The sequence below is a fragment of the Acinonyx jubatus genome, chromosome B2, assembly GCF_027475565.1.
Source record: "Acinonyx jubatus isolate Ajub_Pintada_27869175 chromosome B2, VMU_Ajub_asm_v1.0, whole genome shotgun sequence".
Taxonomy (NCBI): Eukaryota; Metazoa; Chordata; class Mammalia; order Carnivora; family Felidae; genus Acinonyx; species Acinonyx jubatus.
In genome coordinates this window covers 146,978,633-147,004,742 of record NC_069385.1, presented here as the reverse complement: position 1 = coordinate 147,004,742, position 26,110 = coordinate 146,978,633, and the positions used below count along the sequence as shown (strand labels likewise).

At 40.6% G+C, this 26,110-nt stretch overlaps 1 protein-coding gene across 1 annotated transcript; it reads right to left on the bottom strand.

Moving 5' to 3' along the window:
* Nucleotides 1–18,544: 18,544 nt before the first annotated feature.
* LOC106976321 (peptidyl-prolyl cis-trans isomerase A-like) lies at nt 18,545–19,161 on the bottom strand. Its single transcript, XM_053223313.1, has one exon. It carries the CDS (start codon nt 19,159–19,161, stop codon nt 18,679–18,681), a length of 483 nt encoding a protein of 160 aa, XP_053079288.1. The 3' UTR covers nt 18,545–18,678.
* Nucleotides 19,162–26,110: the final 6,949 nt, after the last annotated feature.

The following is a 26,110-nucleotide window of genomic DNA, read 5'->3' as shown; positions in this document are numbered from 1 at the left end:
TGTTTATACTTAGAGTCACTGATCACATGAGGCACATGAATTATCAATCTATTTAAGAGGTTTAAGATAGTCAGCTTGTTCTCAAAACTGAGGCTGATACGGACAAACTTATACCAGCCCATGTTGAGAGGTAAGAATAATGAGGTCCGAGAAAATCAGTAGAATTTTCCAGTAGCAAGTAAGAAACAGATTCCACTGTAGTTTGAATTAGTGAAATCTTACACTGATGGAAATTTAATCCAATGTGATGCATTGGTTATTAGTGAAGGATTTTTCAAATATCTATTTATAGGAAGTTTATTTATGGGAAGTTTTTTAATATTTTAATAGTATTCCATGGTAAAGGAAACATTTTGAAACATTTTGTCCATACAGGTTATATAAAAATGATAGAATTTTATAAATTATTAACAATATCTAAACATGGCCTACAAATAAAGAAAGCTAAGGGGTTTAAGTAAATAGACCTATACATCTCTGACATCATAATTAACAACTGATGAGTATGTAGAATTCTGGAAGTTTGAGTAGAAGTTCTGTGTCAGAATCCAGAAATCTGAACTTTGTCTGGAACTTTATAAGCGTGAATTTTTACTCCTTCATTTGTTACATGAATTCTACTTCTACGATTATCTGTTTTCTTGACATTATCAACTGTAATGAAAGTCAGGTCCATCATTTCCTTCCTCCGGTAATTATCCACACTGCCCTCCTTTTTCCAAGTTTGTCAAAGGAAAACACGACCGCTAACAAAATCAGTAGGTGTGCCTGCCAATCGTATTTTTATGGTTAACAGAAAAGTAGATCAGGGTAAAAACGTTGATTTACTGTTAGAAAATATATAATTTAAATATTACCTGCCTCCTCTTAAAGCATCCATGAGGAAATATTGTCAGGATTTACTTCTGTTCTAATTCTTGTCTTCTTATTCCTTTCTCTCTTCTGCAAATCAGTTTTAGTTCTAGGAAGCTGATTGCTGGGCTCTGTTCTTGAAGGTATTCACCCCTTTGTGACTCTGCCTCGTAACTTCTGAACTTGCAGATGAATTCTACGAGGACATCAGCGTGAGACAGCAACTGTGCCCCAGACAAGTGTACAATTTACATCTATAACCCTGACCTCAGTCACTTTGACCCTCGACTTGTGTTGAGCCCAAACACAGTTGCAGGATTCCTGTTAAATCGGTACCCTTGCCATTTGTGAAGCCATCCTGAGGCTTCAGTCCGTCTCACGCCAGGAGTCTGAGATCACATCTTCAGACTCCTAAAGGACTCTTCTGAAGTAATAAAGACCATTTATACATTAAATTCTTACTGAATATCTCAGATTGGAGATCTAAAAATATTTTGTTCTCGTCACTAAAGCCTTTGGGAATGCAAGTTCCACTGAAGCAATTAGACGAGTTTGCTGTTCTGTCCAGAAAGCAAGACCAGTGGGACACATGTAAGAAAACGCCCATCTGTGCTTCCTTCAGACTCTGCGTGGGGGGGAGGGGAGGGGGCCTTGTGTTCACTTTGAGCAAGATCCCAAGTTCCTGTAGCTCATCTCTGAGGTCGAGAGACCCAACTAAGCCTGAGACCATCCCAAAACATTGAGCGCTCTTTTAGGTGTTAGATGTTTAAGTTTTGTCATGATTTCGAACTTACCGAAGACTTGTAAGATTAGTAGATAACTTTATTTCCGGCATTATTTGAGAGTGGTTTGCTCCGTCACACCTGAGAACCTTCGTGTACTTCCCACAAACAAGGCCATTCTCCTACATAACCACGATACAAACACCAAAATTATGAAGCTTACATCTACACGTTACGATGACCTAATTCACGCACTCCAAGTGTTAACAGTTGTCCCAACCGCAGTGTGTGTAGCAAAAGGATCCAATCCAGGATTGTGTATTGCGTTTATTTCCTGTTTCTCTTCAGTCTCCTTCAATCCAGAAAGGTTCCTCAGTCTTTACTTGACTTCTATGGCTTTGACACCTTTGAGGAGTACACAGGTTAGTTTTTACAATAACCCCAATTCCTCACATTGGACTTATCTGATACTTCCTATGATGAGGTAGTTTACACATCTTTGGCAGAAATATCATAGAGCTGATGCTGTGTTCTCACCGCATCTTATCAGGAAGGCACATGGTGTCAGTGTGGCTCATAACAGGTGTATGAACTTTGATCCTTTGATTAAGGTAATATGTTCAAGGTTTCTCCACTGTAAAGTTATGCTTCTTTCTCACTGTAATTTAAGAAGCATCTGGTCTCTCCAAATAAATAAATAAACTTAAAAAAAAAAAGAAGTATTTGACTCTTGGTTTTGGCTCTTGGTTTTGGCTCAGGTCATGATCTCATGGTTCATGGGTTCGATCCCCACTTTGGCTCTGTGTTGACAGCTCGGAGCCCGGAGCCTGCTTCGGGTTCTGTGTCTCCCTCTCACTCTGCCCCTTCCCTGCTCATGCTCTGTCTCTCTCTCTCTCTCAAAAAATGAATAAACATTTAAAAAAAATTTTTAAAAGATTCTGTCTCTCTTCCTCTGCCCGTCTCCCTCACTCAGGTTCTCTAAAAAAAATTTTTTTTAAATAAATAAAAGAAGTATTTTATGGGACAGTAAATGTAAATATCCCATTCCTCATTACTTTCTCTACTTTATTATTTAATACTTATAATTGGCTGAATTAATTACAACTATGATTTTCTAATTCCACTATTCTTTCAGCAGTTATGAGCTGACATTTTACTTAAGGTAAAAAGTCATTCTTTATTCCTTTCTCTCTTTCTTTCCCCTCTCTTTCCCTCCCCCTCTATCATCTTTCTCCCCCCCTACCCCTTTCTTTCTTCTATTCAATATAGACTCCTATTTATTCAATTGGTTACAACATGTTAATGTCATTATTTACTTAAATGCTAAAATTACCCCAGGTTTGTACAGCAGGAACTCCTCCACCCTGGCTTCTGTGTCCATTTTAAACATTTACTTTGTTTTTTTTTGTTGTTTTTTTTTTTAATGTTGATTTTTTTCTGAGAGAGACAGACAGAACGTGAGCAGGGGAGGGGCACACAGAGAGGGAGACACACAATCCGAAGCAGGCTCCAGGCTCTGAGCTGTCAGCACAAAGCCTGACGTGCGGCTCGAACTCACGAACCATGAGATCCTGACCTAGGCCAAAGTTGGATGCCCAACAAACCGAGCCACCCAGGCGTCCCTAGACATTTACTTGGAAAGTTTTAGATTTGGAGAAGGGGTGCAGTATAATAGTACAGAGTTTGTGTGCCTTCACCCACCTTCCGCTAATGTTAAAATTTTACGTCACCACCACTCTGTGTCTTTTTGACCTGTCCCTATCATTCTTCCAACACTTTCTTGCATTTTAACACAATTATTCCAGACTCATACTTCTCTTGTCCCAACTCTGGGCTCAGCTGGTTTGGCAAGGGGCCCTTAACCCCCAGGGACTGGTAGTGGCACTTTGCCTCCACTTGGTGAAATCCCAATCAGTTGCCAGTTTGCGGATATGACCCAGCACGCAGAATGAGAGCTCACGGGACTAGAAAGAAATGGGTTCACCACTGAAGAAGGCAGTGCCCCCCACGGCATTTGTATGAACTGTGGTCTGTCTGGTCTTCAGCAGCAGTGTCCCAGGTCCCTCCTTGAATGGCAGGGTTACCTGAGTGGTAATCTGCCAGATTGCCTGAATATGGGCAAAAGGAAACTCTCAAGAGTTTTCAAGGATTTGGGGCTATGGGGCAGAGATAACATTGATACCAAGAGGCACAAAATGCCATTGTGGGCCCTCTGTTAGAGTGAAGACACATACAGGCCAATGGATGCATGGAGTCCTGGCCCAGGTCCATCTCAAAATGGGTCTATATTAGTTTTATATTGTGGCTTTAACAAATCATTGCAAACTTGGTGGCTTAAAATACTGCAAATTAATTAACTGAGAGTTCTGGAGGTCAGAAGCCCAACATGGGAGTCACTGGGCTGAAATCAAGGTGTTGGTGAGGCTCTGTTTCTTTCTGGAGGCTCCAGCGGACAATGTGTGTCCCTGCTGGGTCCACCGGCTAGAGGAGGCCTGTGCCCTCTGGCTCATGTCCTCTCGCTCCATCTGCAAAGCCACCATCTGGCTGAGTTTTTCTCATATTGTCCTTCTGACTTTTCTTCTGTTCTTGCACTGTCTCTGATCACAGCTGGGACAAACTCTCAGTTCTTAAGGACTCCTGTGACATGATTGGGCCCCATCTAGATAATTCAGGGTAACCTCCCCATCTCAAACTCCATAAACCTAATCATGTCTTCGAAATCTCTTGTGTCACATAAAGGAGCATTCACAGATTCTGTGACATCTTTGAGGAGTTGTTATTGTGCCTGCCAGAGTTCAGTGGATCCACAGATTGTGTGGTGGTCATTACCTGCCATGCCTCAGAGCAAAACTGAGAAGAATATTCTTGGCAGCTGGTAAAGCTTTCACATTGGTCCCTTTTTTTCTTATTAGATTACTGGTTAATTATAAAAGGATATAACTCAGGAATGGCCAGGTGGAAGAGAGGTGTAGGGCAGGATCTGGGAAAAGGTATGGAGCTTCCACACCTTCTCCAGGGGCGCCAATGCCCCCAAATCTCCACACATTCATTAACCGAGAAGCTTTCTCACAGTGTCTCTTGACTTGTTGACTGGGGTCCATTGTCTAAAAGGCTAAAAGGCCCATTAAGCTGCCCCAAGTTCCCAGCCACAATAGTGTATCAGAATCAATACCACATTATGGCTAAAGTGGCAGATTAATGCTACCCTCAAAGACTTAAAGGTATAGGGATAGCGGTTTCCATCATATCCCCATTCCATTCACCAGTCTGGCTCCTGCAAACATCAGATGGATTGCGGTGGGTGACAGCGGCTTACTACAAACTCACCAAATGGCAGCACCATTGCCCCTGTGCGGTTGGATAGAGCATCTTTAATAAAACAGACACACACACACACACACACACACACACACACACACACACACTGGCCATTATTATGCACTCATTGATCTTCTTGATAAGAAGAAGATCAACACCCAACAATAAGGACAATTAGATTGGATATGGGTTTTAGAGATAACGTTGACTTTTTTGTCCTCACTGACAGTAGAGCCTGAAAGGACCTTGGTCATCTGGACATTGTGAAGAATGTCATACTCTTCACTATGTTGATGACATTACGTTAATTGGCCTGGTCAGCAGGAAGTGACCACTACTCTCGATTTCCCTTTAGGATACATGTACTGCAGAGAATGGGAGATAAACTCTATAAGATTTAGAGTTCTATCACATTAATGACATTATATATATATATATATATATATATATATATATATATATATATATAATTTATTGTCAAGTTATCCAACATAAGTGTATACAGTATGCTCTTGGTTTTGGGGATAGATTCCTGTGATTCATCGCTTGCATACAACACCCAGAGTTCATCCCAACAAGTGCCCTCCTCAATACCCATCACCCATTTCCCTCTCCCCCACCCCCATCAACCCTCAGTTCTCCGTATTTAAGAGTCTCTTATGGTTTGCCTCCCTCTCCGTTTAAAAGTATTTTTTCCCCTTCCCTTCCCCCATGGTCCTCCATGAAGTTTCTCAAGTTCCACATATGAGTGAAAACATTTATCTGTCTTTCTCTGACTGACTTATTTACTTAGCATAATACCCTCCAGTTCCATCCATGTTGTTGCAAATGTTAAGATTTCATTCTTTCTCATTGCCACGTAACATTCCATTGTATATATAAACCACATCTTCTTTATCCATTCATCAGTTGATGGACATTTAGGCTCTTTCCATAATTTGGCTATTGTTGAGAGTGCTGCTATAAACATTGGGGTACAAGTGCCCCTGTGCATCAGCACTCCTGTATCCCTTGGGTAAATTCCTAGCAGTGCTATTGCTGGGTCATAAGGTAGATCTATTTTTCATTTTTTGAGGAACCTCCACACTATTTTCCAGAGCGGCTGCTCCAGTTTGCATTCCCACCAACAGTGCAAGAGGGTTCCTGTTTCTCCACATCCTCACGAACATCTGTTGTTTCCTGAGTTGTTAATTTTCGCCACTCTGACCAGTGTGAGGTGGTATCTCAATGTGGTTTTGATTTGTATTTCTCTGATGATGAGTGATGCTGAGCATCTTTTCATGTGTCTGTTGGCCATCTGGGTGTCCTCTTTGGAAAAGTGTCTGTGTCTTCTGCCCATTTCTTCACTGGATTAGTTGTTTTTTGGGTGTCGAGTCTGGTAAGTTCTTTATAGATATTGGATACTAACTCTTGATCTGATATGTCATTTGCAAATATCTTCTCCTATTCCATTGGTTGCCTTTTAGTTTTATTGATTGTTTTGGTTGCTGTACAGAAGCTTTTATATCTTGATGAGCTCCCAATAGTTCATTTTCGCTTTTATTTCCCTTGCCTTCGGAGACATGTTGAGTAAGAAGTTGCTGTGGCTGAGGCCAAAGAGGTTATTGCCTGTTTTCTCCTCTAGGGTTTTGATGGTTTCCTGTCTGACATTTAGGTCTTTCATCCATTTTGAGTTGATTTTTGTGTCTGGTGTAAGAAAGTGGTCCAGGTTCATTCTTCTGCATGTCGCTATCCTGTTCTCCCAGCACCATTTGCTAAAGAGACTGTCTTTATTCCATTGGATATTCTTTCCTGCTTTGTCAAAGATTAGTTGGCCATACGTTTGTGGGTCCAATTCTGCTTTTTCTATTCTATTCCATTGTTCTATGTGTCTGTTCTTGTGCCAATACCATACTGTCTTGATGATTACAGCTTTGTAGTAGAGGCTACAGTCCAGGATTGTGATGCCTCCTGCTTTGGTTTTCTTTTTCAACAATGACATTTTTAAGTGGTCTGGGGATAGGTGGTCCAGACTGCTGTGTCATTTACCTTAGTTTTACCAATGCCTCTCTCTTGACTCACACCAATATACTAAGGTGGGGGGAAGAGGGAGTTTACTAGGACCACCTGGGACAAGAGGAAAAACACAGACCTGGTTAACAGATGAGTCATCTTGGTATTTTGGTGAAAGCCAATATTTTAAACTTTTTTTTAAATGTTTATTTCTTTTTGAGACAGAGTGCGAGCAGGGAAGGGGCAGAGAATGAGGGAAACATAGAATCTGAAACAGGCTCCAGGCTCTGAGCTGTCAGCACAGAGCCTGACACGGGGCTCAAACTCACAGACTGTGAGATCATGATCTGAGCTGAAGTCAGACGCCTAACCTACTGAGCCACCCAGGTCCCCCTGCCAATATTTTAGACTACTGCTGATTTATACCCCCACTCAGGGTGTCTCAAGAAGACACTTGTGAGAGGAAATCCTCCCAATGGGCAGAGCTTCAGGCCAACCACCTCGTCCTCCACTTCATATCAAGAAAACCTAAGTCGAACGTAGGTATCTAGTATATTCCTAGGCAGGGGTGAGTTGGTTTGGCTGGTTTATCAGGGACCTGGAAGGAACAGGATTGGGAATTTGTGGACAAGGAGGTCTGAGGAGTAAATAAATACATGAATGGATCTGTCAGAGGGGCCACACGGTATACATCTCTATCACATGTTGATGACCATCCAAGAAATCATCAGCTACAGAAGGGGTAAGAAGTATCACCATGTATGGGCCCAATAGGGGCTCCCTGTCACCAACAATGAGCTAGTGATTGCTGCTGTGAAGTCATGGACCCAAAAGAATTAGAAACACACTTTTGGATAAATGTTGCTTGAAGATAAAAATTAAAGTTATAATATCTTTAAAGCTGAAAGACAAAGAAGTCATTATATATGAATATCTAGAGTTGAGGGCCAAAGGAATGCACAGAGGAAATATTTATAGCATTAAATCTTTTGACAGAAACAAAATGGGGAAAAATGAATTAAAGTTTCAATTCAAAATGGAAAGAAAACAACAGAAAGTTAAATGAAAGAAGAAAGACTAGAATAAAGAAGACTCAAGGAGAAATTGATGAAATAAGGTAAAAATGAAAAGTAGTTAATCCATATAATTAATATTTTCCATTCAAAGGATGCATAAAATAAGTAATTGATTAGTATGACTTGAAAAAAGAATTAACAAAGCAGCACAAATGAAAATTAGGAGAATGAAAACAGGGTACACAAAGATTATAAAACAAGTATTAGAGAATATTGTTGAACTCCTTATCAGTGATGTACTAGATAATATGAGCAATATTCTGTGAAGTCAATGTACCAAAATTGGCTCCCAGTGAGAAAATATTAATATTCAATACAGAATTCCATAAAAATAATTGGAAATATAAAAAAATATCTATTTCTCAAAGACACACAGATGGTTTTATGAATGATGTTGTCAAACTTTCAAAGAACAGAGAATTTCCCCAAACATTTCAAAAAATATGAAAAACTCCCAAGTCCTTGAAAAGGCAAGAATCATCCTGATATCGTCATCAGACTGATAGTAAAAGGAAAAAAAAGTCAGGCTGAGTTGTGGGCATAGAAGGGAACATTCCAAATAAAATTTTAGTAAATGGAATCAGTATGAAGAAAAATAAATTTATAATAGGAACACATAGAGTTTACTCCAACAAAGCAAAGAAGGCTTAATATTATGAAATCTAAAAATATAATTTACCACGTCTACAGCTTAAAGTGAAAAAAAAATCATGGGATAGATATTTCCCACCAACAGAATACTTTTCACAGAAATATGAAAAGATTTACCTCTTATCTCTCACCCCTTCTTTTTCTTTCTTTTTTTATTGTAGACAGAGAGTGCGTGAGCGAGTAGGGCAGAGGGAGAGAGAAAGAATCCCAAGCAGGCTTCATGCTCAGTGTGTAGCCCACCACAGGGCTCAACCTCACCACCCTGAGCTCATGACCTGAGCTGAAATCGAGTCAGTCGCTCAACTGACTGAACCACCCGGGCTCCCCTCCGCTCCCCTCCTCTTTCTATGTAAGTACGTTCATACTTGGTATATAATTCAAAAGGCTTAAAAGGATATAAAGTGACCACATAGATACCAAAAAACATTCTGTTAAATTTAATATCCATCAATGATCAGTACCCAGAACATATGGTCCATGATTTAGGAGCACAGTCACAGGGAAGCTGCGAGAAAACCCAAGTAGAGTGACTGAAACAATCAGATGATTACCTCATGTGCAAAACTATAGTTAAGGTTTGGTGAAGGAGGTCAACAATGTTATCACAAAACCCAAACTTTGTCCATATTTCTGTTTCATTATCTCTTAGATAACACTTTCATCCCCTGGCACGTCTCCTCTCCTCAGGTCTCACTAGGACACCAGCCACTCCTGGCCGTATGTGTCCTTTGAGGACACGCAAATGGGTAAGTGACGGATAAGACAATCAAAATACTTGAGGTAATAAAAATATTGCTTAATGTTATGGTGATATACCTGAAACCCCAAGAAGTTTAGCACTCAGACCGCGACAACTGGTGCATATTTGGTAAGATAAATTCATCAACGTGAAAAATCAGTGACAAACCTTCTTTGTGCCTGTATACCAAAAATAACCACTGGACACTAAATAAGAAAATAATATTAAAAAGATGAAAATAATGAAGAAAAATATCTTTAGCAAAGTCTTGAGTAACTACAGAAATGTACTGTATTTTTGGAAGTCTTACTAGTTTAACATCAATTTCTCTCAAATGAATTTATAAATCTCTTTCCATCCCAATAAATCATTACTATAAGATTTTAAAATCATCCTGACAAACTAATTTTAAACTATATATGGAAGTTTCAGTAAAAAAATCAGTATAGGCTATTTTAATAAACCTGAAAACCTAACTTTGTAATAAATGTTTTATTTTGGAATTGTTTTAAATTTATAGAAAAATTACAAAGATAGTACAGAGAGCTCCCATATAACCCACATCCAGTTTCCTCTGTTATTAATACCTTACGTTAATATGGAATATCGATCACAACGAACCAATGCATTTACATTATTATTGACTAAAGTCCATACTTTATTCACATTGCCTTCATTTCTACCTAATGTACTTTTTGACCTTTCAAAATCCTTAACAAACTAAACTTAAACTGTATTTAAAAAGTAATGACATAATATTGACTAACCACACTTGAAAGAATAAAAAAGGGACTTGGAATACATTTCATGTATAATATTTAAATTGTGATATTAACATAAAAAGAGGCAAGCAGATCAACAGAGCACAATCAAGTGTCCACACTGACAAGTGTTATGTCGATTTTAGTAGCAGTTATTCAATAATCTGCATTTGAAGAAATTGGCTGTTTTGGAAAATAAAGTACATTTAGAAATGTATCTTTCAATACTCAGAAAATTTCAGATGGTTTTATAATTCAGTTTTTAACCTATAAAACTTTAGGGGAACATACAGCAGAATATCTCCGTAATTTTAGAGGAAGTAAGGCTTTATTAAACAAAAATGCAAAAAACAAAAGTCATAAAGAAAACGGGCAGTTGTAAAGGAAAATCCCTCTACACCAACTAAAGGAAATGTTTTTCCTACTCACTTCACTCCGAACACTTCTGTGACCAGATGTGTGGTGTTTTTCCCCACACTAACCAGCTCTCCAACACCAGCTGTGTGTCCTATAATTCAGTCTGATCTGACACTATCTACCTGGAGTTGGGCTTGGATTCCACCTGTTAAGGGCTCAGTCCCACCAGCCCCACTGACTGGCTATAAATCAGGGTTCCCATAGCCCCCTCCTCATGTTCCATAATTTGCTAGAATGACTCACAGAACTTAGGGAAACACTATGTTTACGAGTTTATTACATAATAAAGGACATGACAAAGGACACAGATAAACAACCGGATGGAGAGATACATCAGGCAAAGTCCAGAAGTGCCCCACCTCACTAGTGAGCATCTGTCCCTATGGACTTGGGGTGCACAAGTGATCTTTATGGGGGCTTCCTCATGTGGGTATAATTAATTACTAACTCAATCTCCAGCCCCTCTCCCCTCCCTGGAGGATGGGTGGAGAGGCTGAAAAGTTCCAAGCTCGTAGTCATTGCGTGGTATTTCTGGTGGCCAGCCCCCATCCTGAAGCTACCCAGGAACCCAGCAAGACTCACCACATTAGAACTGAAGACCCAGGAAATTCCAAAGGATTTGGAGCTCTGTGTCAGGAACTAGGTTCAAAGACCAAGCATTAGAATAAAAGACATTCTCAGGGCACCTGGGTGGTTCAGTCAGTTAAGCGTCAGACATCGGCTCAGGTCATGATCTCACGGCTCATGAGTTCGACCCCCGCGTGGGGCTCTCTGCTCTCAGCACGATCCTGGAGCTTGCTTCAGATTCGGATCTGCTGTCCCCGGCTCCCTCTGCCCCTTCCCCACTCACACTCTCTGTCTCTCTCAAAAATAAACATTAAAATAAATAAATAAAAGATATTCTTTGTACCCCTATCGCTTAGGAAATTACAAAAGTTTAGGGAGCTTTGGCCAGAAGCCAGGGACGAAGATCAAAAAATATATACTTTGTATTATATTACAGTAGCACATTAATAAATATCCTCACATTGCTTTATAAACTCAATACAAAAATACTTTATTAATTAAAGCTTTAAAAGGAACAATAGTAGGAGAAAATACAGTAAAATAGACTGTACGGAGTTTAGAAAGAATGTAAAGTATGCAAAGTAACCATACAATTCAGTAGGATCGAAACAAACATCAATGGAAATGGAAAAATAGATTGTGTGATTCATAGAGGAGAAAATTCTATTAGCCAATAAAATACAAGAAGATTCTGAAATTCAATGGTAATCATTGTGATGCAAATTCAAACAATAATTTACCATATTTCACCTATCAGATGAATTGCGGTGGCACTGTGGGGTACGTGTTAGAAGGAATTATATATTAATACCATGTGGGAGGCAGAGTTCAGTTTTTCTGTTGACAGAGGGTATGAAGCAATCAATAGAATGGGATTAAAGGAAAAGAGACAGTTTAAGAGATACTCCAACAATGTAACTGAAAATGCTTGGTGTGTGTGTGGAATAGAGAAGACAGAATAATTAGTTAATTGTTACAGAATAAAAGAAATGCTGTTCTCCAAGGTCTAATTCAGTTGTTCAATGGTTAACTTGCAGTAATATAGGAGCAGAGTGTATTCATCCAAAAGAGAAGTAACATCTCATGATACTCTACATGGAAGACATAATAAATGGGCTTAAATAAACTTTAGAGAAGTATAGGGAAAAGTTATTCGGTTGAAACTGAAAAGAAAACTGTATGCACACTTTAAAAAAGCCCAGGAAGATGTCAAATGAGAGTTGACAAAACCAAAAAAGTAAATTAAAAAATAAAAGAATAGAATAATCCTAGAAATGAAGAATAAGATACAATTTTATCATTTTCTGCCTTAACTATTTGAGGCTATGAATTTCATGGAAGCACTGACTTAGTAAAATCTCAGAAAATAATATGCAGTATTTTGTCAGTATTTTCTAAACATTTTATAATTGATAAAATGAATACATTCATAGCCTTTGTAAACAATTCTAAGTTTGAATTATGTCTGTTTGCTTTCAAGATTTTATTAGGTTTTACTTCTTATTGTGATTAGAAAACGATGCCTCATGGGGCACCCGCGTGGCTCAGTCCGTTGAACTTCGACTTCAGCTCAGGTCATGACCTCATGGTTGGTGACCTCATGGTTCATCACCTCAGGGTTCATGAGTTTGGGCCCTGCATTGGGCTCTCTGTGGTCAGCACTGAGCCCGCTTCAGATCCTCTGTCCCCCTCTCTCAACCCCTCCCCCACTTGTACTCTCTTTCTCTCAAAAATAAATATTAAAAAAAATACAAAAAAAAGAAAATGATGCCTCTAACAGTTTTGTTTTTTTAGGATTAATTGAAATGTTCTTTGCAGTCTAATACATGGGAACTTTTGGCAAATCCTCCATAGGAATTTAAGACAAATGTGTATTCTGTTTTAACCTGTAAGTTTTAATTTTTATTTATTTCTTTTTTTAAGCAAGCTTCAAACCCAGCCTGGAGCCCAACACGGGGCTTGAACTCACGACCTAGAGATCAAAACCTGAGCTGAGATCAAGAGTCATTCGCTTAACCAACTGAGCCACTCAGGTACCCTTTAACTTGAAAATTTTAAAATAAATTTTCGTTTAGAACAATTTTAAGTTTGCAGAAATATTGTAAAGATGGTACAGAGAATGTCCATATCACTAATACCCAGTTTCCTCTATTCCAAACATATCAGTATGGTACATTTGTCACAACTAATAAGCCAATATTAATACATTGCTATTAACTAAGTCCATATTTTCCTTAGTTTTACCTAATGTCCCTTTTCTGTTCCACGATCTTATCCAGCATATCACCTTATTTAGTGATATGTTTATATATAGTCATCATGGCGCCTTAAACTTTTCTTGGCTTTGAGTTTCTCAGACTTTCCTTGTTTTGGATGACGTCCACAGTTTGGAGGAGTTCTGTCCCTCCGCTGACACTTGTTGGACTTTTTCTCTTATAAATAGACTGAGATTATGTTTCTGGGAGGAAACACATACAGATAAAGTGCCATTCTCATAAAATCCTATCGAGGACACACGCCATCAACATGACTCATCCTGTCCGTGTTGCTCTGGACAGCTGGCTGAGGTGGATTTGCCAGATTTCTCCACGGTCAACTTACCCATTTCCCCCTTTGCGTACATCCCGTATACCTTGAGAGTAGATCACTACGCATGTACCATAGTCACTAAGAGTTGTGGCTCCAATTCCTTGAGGGTGGAGTATTTGCATAAATTATGTAGAATTTTTCTGCATGAGACTTATGTCTATTTCTCCCATTTATTTAATGTTCATTTATTTATATCAATATGGATCACAGATATTTATTTTATACTTTGGGTGTAGCTCAATACAATTTATTTATTTTGTTTCACTCAAATTGCTACCACTTTGGCCTCTGGGAGGTTTTTCCCTTGCCTGCCATGTCACTTTGACCACTTCCTTACTTTCCAGTCCAATAAAATGCTCCAGTATTATCTTGTATATTCCCTTCCTTAGTCCTAAAATCAATCATTTCTTCAGAAAGCCCAGGTTCCTTTATTGGAGATTGGCATTAGAAATCAAGACCCGTTGGGGCGCCTGGGTGGCGCAGTCGGTTAAACGTCCGACTTCAGCCAGGTCACGATCTCGCGGTCCGGGAGTTCGAGCCCCGCGTCAGGCTCTGGGCTGATGGCTCAGAGCCTGGAGCCTGTTTCCGATTCTGTGTCTCCCTCTCTCTCTGCCCCTCCCCCGTTCATGCTCTGTCTCTCTCTGTCCCAGAAATAAATAAACGTTGAAAAAAAATTTTTTTTAAAGAAATCAAGACCTGACTGTGAGGTTTGCTCACAGTTCTTGGGACATCGATGCTTCTAGACCCTGTCAGTTGAGAGAGCAAATATATGTGTGTTATTGTCAGTTTTGGTGTTAGGGTAAAGCTGGCCTCATAGAATAAGTTAGGAAATTTTTCTGCTTCTTGTAATTTTCTAGAGGAGGTTGTGGAAGATGGGTATATGTTTTTTAGAATTTACCAGTGTAGCCAGGTGCTTTATTATTTAAGAAAGTGTTAATTATCGACAATTTATTTAATGGAAATTGTTATTCAGATTATCTATTTCTCCACATTTGACTTTTATTAGTTTGTTTTTTTAAGGAATCGGTGCATTTCATCTAGTTTATCAAATTCATGGTCATAGACTTGTTCATAGTATCCCCTTATTATCAGTTTAAGGTCCCCGAGGTCAGTGCTGATGACCCCTCTTTCATTTACGGTTTTGGTAACTTGTGTCCTCTCTCTCTGTCTAGTCTGGCTAGAAGTTCATCAATTTTATTGATTCAGCCTTTGATTTCATTAATTTTTCTTGATTGTTTTCTTGTGTTTTATTTCCTTGATTTGTACTCTATAATTTTTCTTTTCTGCTGCTTGCTTTTAGCCTATAAATATTTAAGCTTATAAACTGGATCCATATTTTATTTTTTATTTTTTTAAGTGTATTTATTTATTTTGAGAGAGACAGAGCATGAACGGGGAGGGGCAGAGAGAGAGGGAGAATCCCAAGCAGGCTCCAACTGTCAGCGCAGAGCTGGATGCAGGGCTTGAACTCACAAAACAGTGAGATCATGGCCTGAGCCAAAATCAAGAGTCGTATACTTAACTGACTGAGCCACCCAGGTGCCCCTGGATCCGCATTTTAAATTATTAGTTTTGTATGCTTAATTGGCCAATGGCTGTGCAGGTTTAGGTGAATTTTCCTACTGAGAATGTTTTCATATGACTTCCTCTTTTAAATTCTCGTACTGTACCTTGTAAAGACTGATGCTAAATGATTTCATGGCACATCTTTCTTGTATAGAGAAAACCCCATTGTTACAATGTCCTTTGTTATCTTGTTTAATGTTTAGAATCTTAAACTTGTCTGAAACTATATTTGAAGTCTCTATTATTATTATTATTATTATTATTAGCATATATTTGATGTGCCTTTGAAACCATTTAATGTCTACAGAGGATTCTTGGAGAGTTACTAATTTAACATTTCATCTCTGCTCTTACCCTCAAAATATCCCCTTTGCCTGCCAGAACTAATGGTTGGAATAAGCAGACTGATGGCTTGCATGAGACTTGAGGCTCTCTGAGACATCCAGGTCAGGGTCCATTGAGGGCTTTCTCCCTGGAAGTCAGCAAAATGAGAAAGTAGTCTAGAGACCCCTAGAGCAGATCCTGAAAAGATGGCAACTCTACTCTGTAATACCCAGATATAAATGTAGAGGAACCCACATCCACAGGGCAAGTGGAGTGAGACTTACAGATGCATTATTATCATGTTATCCCTGTGCATAAAACATCTCATGGCTTTGGCTTTGTGTTATAATTGAAATATAAGCTCCTTAACATGTCTGCAGAGTCCCGTGTGACATGACTCCTACCTACTCCTCCAGTGTCACCTCTCTCCCTACTGCACCCACACTGCCCTGGTCCAAGTTCTTGAACGGTAAACCGATTTTCCACCTCCTGTTCTTGGAATGTGTCATTCTCTAAAACGGTACTCATTTTCTCTCTGCTTCTTTCGCTGAATAATGCCACTTCATCCTTTAAATCGACAATTTAATTCCCTTAATCATAATGTCTCCCTTCAGCCCATACCTGTACCTTACTACAACATCTTATACTTTGTGGTCATAGCTTTTATATTGAGCAGTCGCAAGACTTATGAAGAGAACTCACAGAATGAGGGCAGGGTGGTGTTTGGGAATGTGGACTCTGGATCCAGGTGGCCTGGGGTCAGACGCAACTCTGCCGCCTAACTGTGGGATCATAGCTCATGTGACCTTTCTGTGCCACGGTTGCTTCATCTGTAAAAATAACAACGGGAAGTGAAGTGTTTATTTTGGGGGAGGATTCAATAATTCAGTTTATGAAGAGCTCAGAACAGTTCCTGGCATGCAGTACACTCGTATGGTAGCTTTTAGGATATTGTCGTTACGGCAATTGTCCCTATGCATTTGCATGTGAACTTGGGCCTATTGCTTCCTCCCCACTGAATCTAGTAGTTCCGAGGGAGCGGACAGTATGATGATTGCTCTCCCCTGTGTTTCTACCAGTGTCTAATAAATTAACATCTGCTAAATTACTTAACATGAAAATCGTGAACTGATTTTGGCTTTCCAAAGTCAGTTAATGTCCTGCAAGGTAACATTTAAGAGACTAGGTGAGGCGAAAAGTGGTGGACAGTGAGCAGGATGACACTACTGGGGCTTTTTCTCCTCAACACCAAATGATTTATTCAATTTGGTTAAGAGTTCTTAGTTATACACTTGCTTTCAGCTATTAAAGCGGAAGGACGAACACGGTCAGTACTTTTCAGGAGAACAGAGCGGGTAGAGTCCTACCCCTTACGGCTGAGCGTGATTTTCCTGCCACTTCAGAAACTGCAAGGGAATTGGGAGTAAATACGATGTGGCTTTAAAATGCGAAATGTAGGGGCTCCTGGGGGGCTCAGTCAGTTGAGCGTCCGACTTCGGCTCAGGTCATGATCTCATGGTTTGTGGGATCGTGCCCCATGTCGGGCTCTGTGCTGACAGCTAGGAGTCTGGAGCCTGCTTCAGATTCTGTGTCTCCCTCTCTCTCTGCCCCTCCTCCACTTGTGCTCTGTCTCTCTCTGTCTCTCAAAATTAAATAAATGTAAAAAAAAAATTGTTAATGTGAAATGTAGACTTAAAAAAATTCCCATTTAAGGGGCGCCTGGGTGGCTCACTCGGTTGAGCGTCCGACTTCTGCTCAGGTCATGATCTGGCAATTGACGAGTTCAAGCCCCGCATCAGGCTCTGTGCTGACAGCTCAGAGCCTGGAGCCTGCTTCAGATTCTGTGTCTCCCTCTCTCTCTGCCCCTCCTCCACTTGTGCTCTGTCTCTCTCTGTCTCTCAAAATTAAATAAATGTAAAAAAAAAATTGTTAATGTGAAATGTAGACTTAAAAAAATTCCCATTTAAGGGGCGCCTGGGTGGCTCACTCGGTTGAGCGTCCGACTTCTGCTCAGGTCATGATCTGGCAATTGACGAGTTCAAGCCCCGCATCAGGCTCTGTGCTGACAGCTCAGAGCCTGGAGCCTGCTTCAGATTCTGTGTCTCCCTCTCTCTCTGCCCCTCCTCCACTTGTGCTCTGTCTCTCTCTGTCTCTCAAAATTAAATAAATGTAAAAAAAAAATTGTTAATGTGAAATGTAGACTTAAAAAAATTCCCATTTAAGGGGCGCCTGGGTGGCTCACTCGGTTGAGCGTCCGACTTCTGCTCAGGTCATGATCTGGCAATTGACGAGTTCAAGCCCCGCATCAGGCTCTGTGCTGACAGCTCAGAGCCTGGAGCCTGCTTCAGATTCTGTGTCTCCCTCTCTCTCTGCCCCTCCTCTGCACATGCTCTGTCTCTCTGTCTCAAAAATAGATAAATATTTTAAAAAAATTTTTTTAAATTCCCACTTACCAGGACTGATTCCTTCTTACAAGCAGAAACACATATGAGATTTAGAGAGACACTGTTAACAAAGACACCGAAGAGGGGTGCCTGGGGGCCTCAGTTACTGAGCATCTGACTCTTGATTTCAGCTCAGATCATGGGATTGAGCCCTGTGTTGCGCTCCATGCTAGGTGGGGAGCCTGCTTGGGATTCTCTCCCTCCCTCTGCCCCTCTCCCCCAGTTGTGCTCTCTCAAATACATACATACATATATGCATACATACAACACAAAAGACCCAGAAGAAACCCACCAATCAATATCAAGCTGCTTTACATTCTCACTCTCACTAATATTGGAACACCAAACTGTTTGATCGCGTGAGGAGGACTGAAGCCATAATTTTCTGTCCCTGTGTTGAACTGGGCCCAGACACACTTTCCAATCCCTATTTTATTATTTTTTTTATTTTGTTGTTGTTCAGCTTTTATTTCGTAATCATAAACGTAGCTCTGCAATCCAGCTAGACTTGGAGGGGAATCAGGAAACTAGGGGACCCACGGAACTGCAGCCAGAGCACAAAGATTGTAGGATGTTTCAAGCAGATGGGGGTGAAGGACTGCTCCCCTGAGCGACAGAAGGAACAGCCTGGCAGTTTAGATGTAACGCGAGTCAAATGCACTAGATTTGTCCGCAGTCGGCAACGGTGATCTTGCTGCTCTTGCCATTCCTGGACCCAAAGTGTTCCCTGGCTTCCACAACATCCGTGCCCTCTTTCGTCTTGCCAAAGACCACCTGCTCACCATCACACTCAGTGCTGGCAGCGCAGACGAAACCTGGGAACCATTCGTGTTGGGTCCAGCCGACCACGGATGAGATGCCAGGATCCCTATGCTTCAGAATGACATTCTCATCAAGTTTCTCCCCATAAGTGGGCTTGCTGCCAGCGCCATTATAGCGTGTGAAGTCACCACCTTGGCACATTAATCGTGAACCAATCCCGTGAAAGCAGGAAACTTTATAACCAAATCCATTCTCCCCAGTGCACAGAACACAACAATTTTCCGTTGTCTTTGGAACTTTGTCTGCAAACAGATCAAAGGAGACATGGCCAAAGGGTTTGCTGTCCAGGGTGATGTTGAAGAAGACAGTGGGGTGGATCATGAGTGGGCGGCTCCTGGGCTCTGGCATCCGCAAAGCTCCAATCCCCACTTTAAACACTGAGACCAAGTAATAATAACTTAATATCTTGCTCCAGGAAATACCAACTGAACAGCTCACTTATCAAGCTTTCCTTCAACACCTTCACCTTGTTGTACCCACCAAGCTACTATTTTTTTTAAGTTTTTGTTTGTTTGTTTGTTTTATTCATTTTGAGACAGAGATAGAGAGCAAGCAGAAAAGGGGCAGAGAGAGAGGGAGACAGAATCCCAAGCAGGCTCCGTGCTGTCAGCGCAGAGCCTGATGCAGGGTTCAGTGTCACGAACCGTGAGATCATGACCTGAGCCGAAGTCAAGAGTCAGATGCTCAACAGACTGAGCCACCCAGGCGCCCCATAAAGCTACTATTTTTAAGCTCTGCCCAAACTCAACCAATTCTTTGTTTTGCAAGGCTCACCTCATAATCGTTCATGCCAGGTCAGAAAACCTTATAAATATCCTAATTTTCCCTTTTTGAGATACCAATGGACTGTCAAGAGAGTATTTTGCATTTCTGCGGTGGGTTCAATAAACTCAGCTCTGCTTGATCACTAGCTGATATGGTGGTCTTTGGGGGTCTTGACAGTAGATACACTGTAAGTTTTTGGTGGACACGTACATTCATTCTCGTTGACTATATGCCTAGGAGTGAACCTTGAGGTCATAGAATAAGAATATGGAATATATTGTCAAGTAGTGGCCTCCTCCCTATATCCATGTCTTTTTCTAGCTCCCACACACATTAGTTATGTGAGTAGCTTTGGCCAATAGCTTATCAGCGAACGTGACATAATGTTCAGAAATCTGAAAAGTGTATGTCCTCTTGGAACACTATTGCCATGTGAAGAAGCCTGAGTTAGCTTCCTGAAGACAGGGAACCAACAGCCATCACCGAACATAAGAGTGAAGTCGTTTTATCCGGTCCCAGACAAGCCATAATGCATTGCCCGGTCTTGTCTTCCCTGAGCAAGACTAGTGGGAGAACCATCTGGTTGAACTAAGTCCAAGTTGCTGATCCAGAGAATCACAAACAAATTAAAGATGTATTGTTTGATGCCCCTGAACCTTGAGATGGTTAGTTAATGGGACAATAGGTAACTGATATGGTGTTTATTAACTTTAATGGAAACTGCCAAACAGCTCTCCAAAGTGGCTGCACCATTTTAACACTCCCACCAAGAAAGGATAAGAGTTCAAGTTGTTCCACATCCTCACCGACACTTGGTATTGTCCTCCTTGTGTTTTTAGCCACTATTCACAGTAAGGAAGACCTTATCACACTTTTTTGAATGAGTACTGAGTTGAGCATCTTTTCATATGTTTATTAGCCATTTGGATCTCTTTTTTTTTTAAGTTCTTGTTCAAGTTGCTTGCCCATTTTTAAAGTATTTTTTAGTATTCATGTTGGAGTTCTTTATAAGTTCAGGAGATGAGTCTTTCTATCAGCTATGTGTAAGGTAAGTGTTTTCTCCAATACTCAGTGGTCTGCCTTTTGATGTTCACAACGGTGTCTTTTGATGATCAGCGGTTTTAAATTTTGATGAATTCTAACTTTTTTTTTCCATATATTGTCAGTACTTTTTGTGTCCTTTTTTTTGTCAAAAGATTTTTTTAATGTTTTATTTATTCTTGAGAGAGAGAAAGAGACTCAGCATAAGTGAGGGAGGGGCAGAGCGAGAGAGGGACACAGAATCTGAAGCAGGCCTCAGGCTCTGAGCTGTCAGCACAGAGCCCAACGTGAGACTCAAACTCGCAAGCTGTGAGATCATGACCTGAGCCAAAGTTGGATGCTAAACCCAATGAGCCACCCAGGTGCCCCTTTTTGTGTCCTTTTGAAGTCTTCATTTACCAAGGCCATGAAGACATTTTTCTGTGTTCCCTTTTTCAAGCTTGTGGTAGATTGTCTCCATGAGGTTCACCAATTTCTTCCCTCTGCACGCATAATGCCATTCCCCTAATGATAGAAACAATGTATTCTTCCTTTCCCTTGGAAGCCGGACTGGCTGGCCTCGTGACTCACTTGACCAACAGAATGTTGTGAAAGTAGACATTCTGGAACTTTGGAGGTTTGGTCATAAAAACCTTTAAGGTTTCCACCGCGGTCTATCAGAACACTCACACAAGAGGCAGCCAGCAAGCATGTCTAACTACCCTGAGATTACTTGCTGGAGGAGTGCTCCCATTAACCTCCCAGCTATTTCACCATCACAGATGAAGCACCAGGCATGTAAGTGAAAGAGCACATCGAATATTTTATTTGCAAAAGGTGCTATGTGAAGAAATGAGGCCCCAGATACATGGCCCCATCTGAGCTGTGACAGCCATTTTCAGTCTCCTAAGCCATCCTAGCTGAGGCCCCAGACGTCCTAGAGCAGAAATGGTTGTTCCTGGAAGTCCTCTCTGAACCAACGCTGACAAGTGGCTGTAGCCCGGGTCTACTCTCCAGAGCGGTATTGCATTTAGGGTGGTTATTACTGGATCATCAGTGCTACCACCTTTGATACTGGTTACTATGTTCTCGTTGAACCCGAGGGAAAATGAAGACAGGGCCCATTTTGTCTCTCCCGCTGGATTTACAAAGTCTGGTACTTCTAGCTTTTATCACAGAACTGATATGACACTAATAAAGAGAATATAGATGAGCTTTCAGAAAAGAAGACTTTCCTCAAAGGTGTACAGTTCCTCCCACAAATGACTCAGGAGGTTTTTAGGGCTCAAATATTTCTCATGATTAATTTGGTCTGACTGTGCTTTCTACCTACCTCAATTTTTATGTTGAGAAGACAGGAAAACCAGATTAGCCAAAGGGATGACTATTAAATTAAATAATATTAGTAAAGTTCATGGACTAGAGCATAGGCTCACAGTGGACATAATTTGGCAGTGCTGTTGAACCTTTCTGGAACCATTTTAGGGCAATTCAACCTTTTGTTTGGAGCTTTGATGACTTAAGGAGGAAGAGTCAAAATCTGGGAGTCACTCTTACTCAGCGGAAGGAAGCTGTGTATTTCCTTGATCTAAGGATGCATTCTGACCGTGAGGCCAACTGACTACACCCAGGGGCGGTGGGCCAGCAGGCAGCACACCCCCCCCCCAACGCCCCCACCCATCCCAGGGCTGGTCCACCGTCCCCTGCCCACGACACAGAAGCCTCCCTCCCCGGCTGCTTTTCTCAATCACATTCGCTTTCAAACATCCACACAACCATCTTGCCTTCTAATAGTTAAAGCAAACTAGTACATTAATAAAACACGGTATTAACAACTATGTAAACGATGCCATTAGACTTCTGTGACAATTCCTATCTTACAGCTAAACAACCCAGGAATCAAACAGGTTAAGTGGTATAGACAAGGACTCACACTTATAACATGACAGGGCTGGGGCTCCATCCTGACTTGCAGGAACGAAATGGTCTATGCTCTGTCCACTGCTCCCAATTGAAGGAAAATAAAAGTTCAGGGCTAGAATGGAAAGAAAAGGGGTATTTTCTGAAACCAGGGCTAAATCTGGATGCTAACAATGATTGTATACCCCATGAGAAATTAATGACAAGAGTCTATTCAGAAGGAAAAAAGTTTTCTTAATTTCTGGGGCATTTGATAATTTCATGGATATTATATGAAAAGGAAATCACTGCATACAAACAAAGAATCACACTGAGGTGTTTACTGTATGTTAATTAATTGGAATTAAAATAAAAATGTAAAAAAAATAATAAACTGAAGCGTTTAGACAGTTTAATCGAAAGATGTTTAAATCAGGGGCGCCTGGGTGGCTCAGATGGCTAAGCGTCCGACTTCGGCTCAGGTCACGATCTCACGGTTCCTGGGTTTGAGTCCCGTGCTGGGCTCTGTGCTGCCAGCTCAGAGCCTGGAGTCTGCTTTGGATTCTGTGTCTCCCTCTCTCTCTGCCCCTCACCTGCTCAGGCTCTGTCTCTCTCTCTCTCTCAAAAATAAATAAATGAATAAAAATAAACCTTAAAAAATGTTTTTAAAAAGATGTTTAAATCAAATTTAAGGCTAATTCCATCTGGACTGATCATTTGCAGTGACCTGAATATCATTTTGAGGCATAATGTGCAGATTACACTTCTAAGTCAGAAAATGCTAGAATGATGAAATCTTTATACAGGGACCCCTGAACAACACAGGTTTGAATTGTGTGGGTTCATTTTTTTCAATAAATACAGGACAGTCCTGCAAATGTGTTTTCTCTTCCTTATGATTTCCTTAATCACACTTTCTTTTCTCTCACTGACTTTATTGTGAGGATAAGTACACAATACACCTAAGATACAAAATATGCGTTAATGGACTGTTTGTGTTATTGGCAAGCCTCTGGTCAATAGCAGACTGTTAGCAGTCAGCTTTGGTGGGGAGTCAAAAGTTATATGCAGATTTTCAACTCCGTCAGGGGCTCAGTGCTCCTAAGCCTCACACTCTTCAACAGTCAACTGTATTGTTTCTTCACAGTCTTAAAGGATTTCTGCACCAACGTGGCCAGAAATTTTCATCTGTGTATCCAAACAGATAGATAATTCCTCCCTCGATGCATTTAATTTGGTCAGGCTCGAAAGAATTCGGGCTAGAGGTAATATTTTACACGGGGTTCAGGATGCTACCAGCACAACGCATTTCAAATATACGTGATTTGCTGTTATAAGCAACTGAGTGCAATAAATTTATGCTGTTTTGCCAAAATCCGTCATGCGACGTTGTTATTCACCTGTTCAAGAATAAACATATCCTCTGTGTCATTGTTTTAAGTACTAAAGGGAGGTATAGACAATTTCATAGTCACGGCTGGAAATTATAACACACATATTGGTGCCTCCTCAGCAAGTGTTAGAAGTAGGCAAAAAATAAACCAGTGAAGACACGTATGTTCTGGACACTATCAACCACCTTGACCTGATTGATACCGATGTCACAGGTCACCTTTGTCAGAAAACTGTCCCAAGAATATAGTCGCAGCTTGTTTTCACCACAGAAAGTCCCAGCAGGCAGTCCCCGGGGACAGGAAGGGCCTCCGCCATGTGGCACCTTCAAACCCGCACAGCAGCACCCCCTTTCCCACAACATTTGTCAGAAGAAATGGCAGACCTCGGTGGGCACATTTTCTGGTGCCTGGTGACCATCTAGAACTTTCACGAAGACGCCTGCAGGAAGTCCCTAAGAAATCATCTGACTAAAAATTTTTAGGGGCGCCTGGGTGGCTCAGTCGGTTGAGCGTCCGACGTCGGCTCAGGTCATGATCTCACGGTTCGTGAGTTTGAGCCCCGCATTAGGCTCTGTGCTGACAACTCAGAGCCTGGAGCCTGCTTCCAATTCTGTGTCTTCCTCTCTCTCGGTCCCTCTCCCCCTCATGCTCTGTCTCTTTCTCTCAAAAATAAACCTTAAAAAAATTTTTTTTTTAATTTTTAGAAGAACTCGACATCTTTGTTATCTTGGGGAAGTGCATGTTTGATGCCATAGAATAATGAAATTCCTCATTTTACTCTTCTGTCTTTACTAGAGCTCTTCACATAAGACTTTTTTAAGAAGCCTGCCGTACTCTCCTAACATAGGGCATAGTTTGCATGGCAATAACAGTAGGAAATGCACTAAAAATTATGGCAGAGGGGCGCCTGGGTGGCTCAGTCAGATAAGCGTCCAACTCTTGGTTTTGGCTCAGATCATGATCTCTCAGTTGTGGGTTCGAGCCCTGCATCAGACTCTGTGCTCACAGTGTGGAGACCACTTGTGGAGATTTTTTTTTCTTTCTCCTTCTCCCTGCACCTCCCCTGCTTGCTCTCTCTCTCTCTCTCTCAAAGTAAATAAGTAAACTTTGTGGTTTTTTTTTTAATTATGGCAGAAAAAATATGGTAGAAAAATTATGATAGAGGTAGATTTTTGCTTTTCAGATAGCCAGTCAATCCTGGAATTTTGCAAATTATCAATTACACAAAGCAAAATAAAATTTTTATTTGTCTTCAGAATCATAAAGAAGAAAATGTGGGCATTTTTAACAAGAAATCAGGAAGTTATTTGTTATACTTAAAAAGTAAATATGCCTTTTAATTTAAATTTTCCTATCAATTGCAACTGTGATATTTAATTTCACACAAAAGGGATGTGAATACCTATGTCTTTGTGGAGTTTTGTGAGCCCTCCTTTCTTTGCAAGTTGGTAAATATTATTTTAATAAACTTCATAATGATGAATGATTTTCTCATATTATGGATTCATTCCTTTGAGTGGCAGTTTAAAAAACCTGATCCCCTAATACAATAAAGTACTTCAGTGAAAAGAAGCTTGAATTTGTTTATCTTTTTGTTTTGTTTTGTTTAGTTTTGTTTTTACAGCACTTCTAAAGATAGTAAAAACTTTGGAAGTCCAACAGAAGAATTGCTTTGGTGCCACAGTAAGAGACAAAGTAAGTTGTTGGTTGTGAAAAACCCTGGGCATGTCTCCAGGGAATATGTCTGTAATAAAGGGAGATCCTACATCATGAAAAATCCATAGAATTTATTTTATAATGGGTGTTTGACACTCATCCCACATTCACATTTGCTCTGTTATAACCTCTAAGAACTATTTTAACCAATGTTAGACCTCTCCTAGCAAAATAACCCTTTTTCTTTTTGATTCTGTCTTAAGTACACTCCCAATAAACAAAGTCAAGGCAAATAGTCTGTAAAATACAGATTATGCAAAATAAGTGTGCCATCGGTGTTTTCTGATATACAGATGTTAAGATATTAAGCTACCATCGATGTTTTCTGATACACAGAAGAAAAAGCAGCATAGAAATGCAGGCTCTTCTGTCAACCACCAGATCTGCAACGCCCGTCATGGGCAGCCGTGCCGTCACAAGAGTAGACTTCTAGGTGTTCCCCAACTCAGTCTCTCGTGTCTTGAGAAGTGGCGTTT

Coding starts and splice junctions, on each gene's coding strand:
- LOC106976321 (XM_053223313.1), bottom strand. CDS start 19,161: ATGATCCACCCCACTGTCTTCTTCAACATCACCCTGGACAGCAAACCC.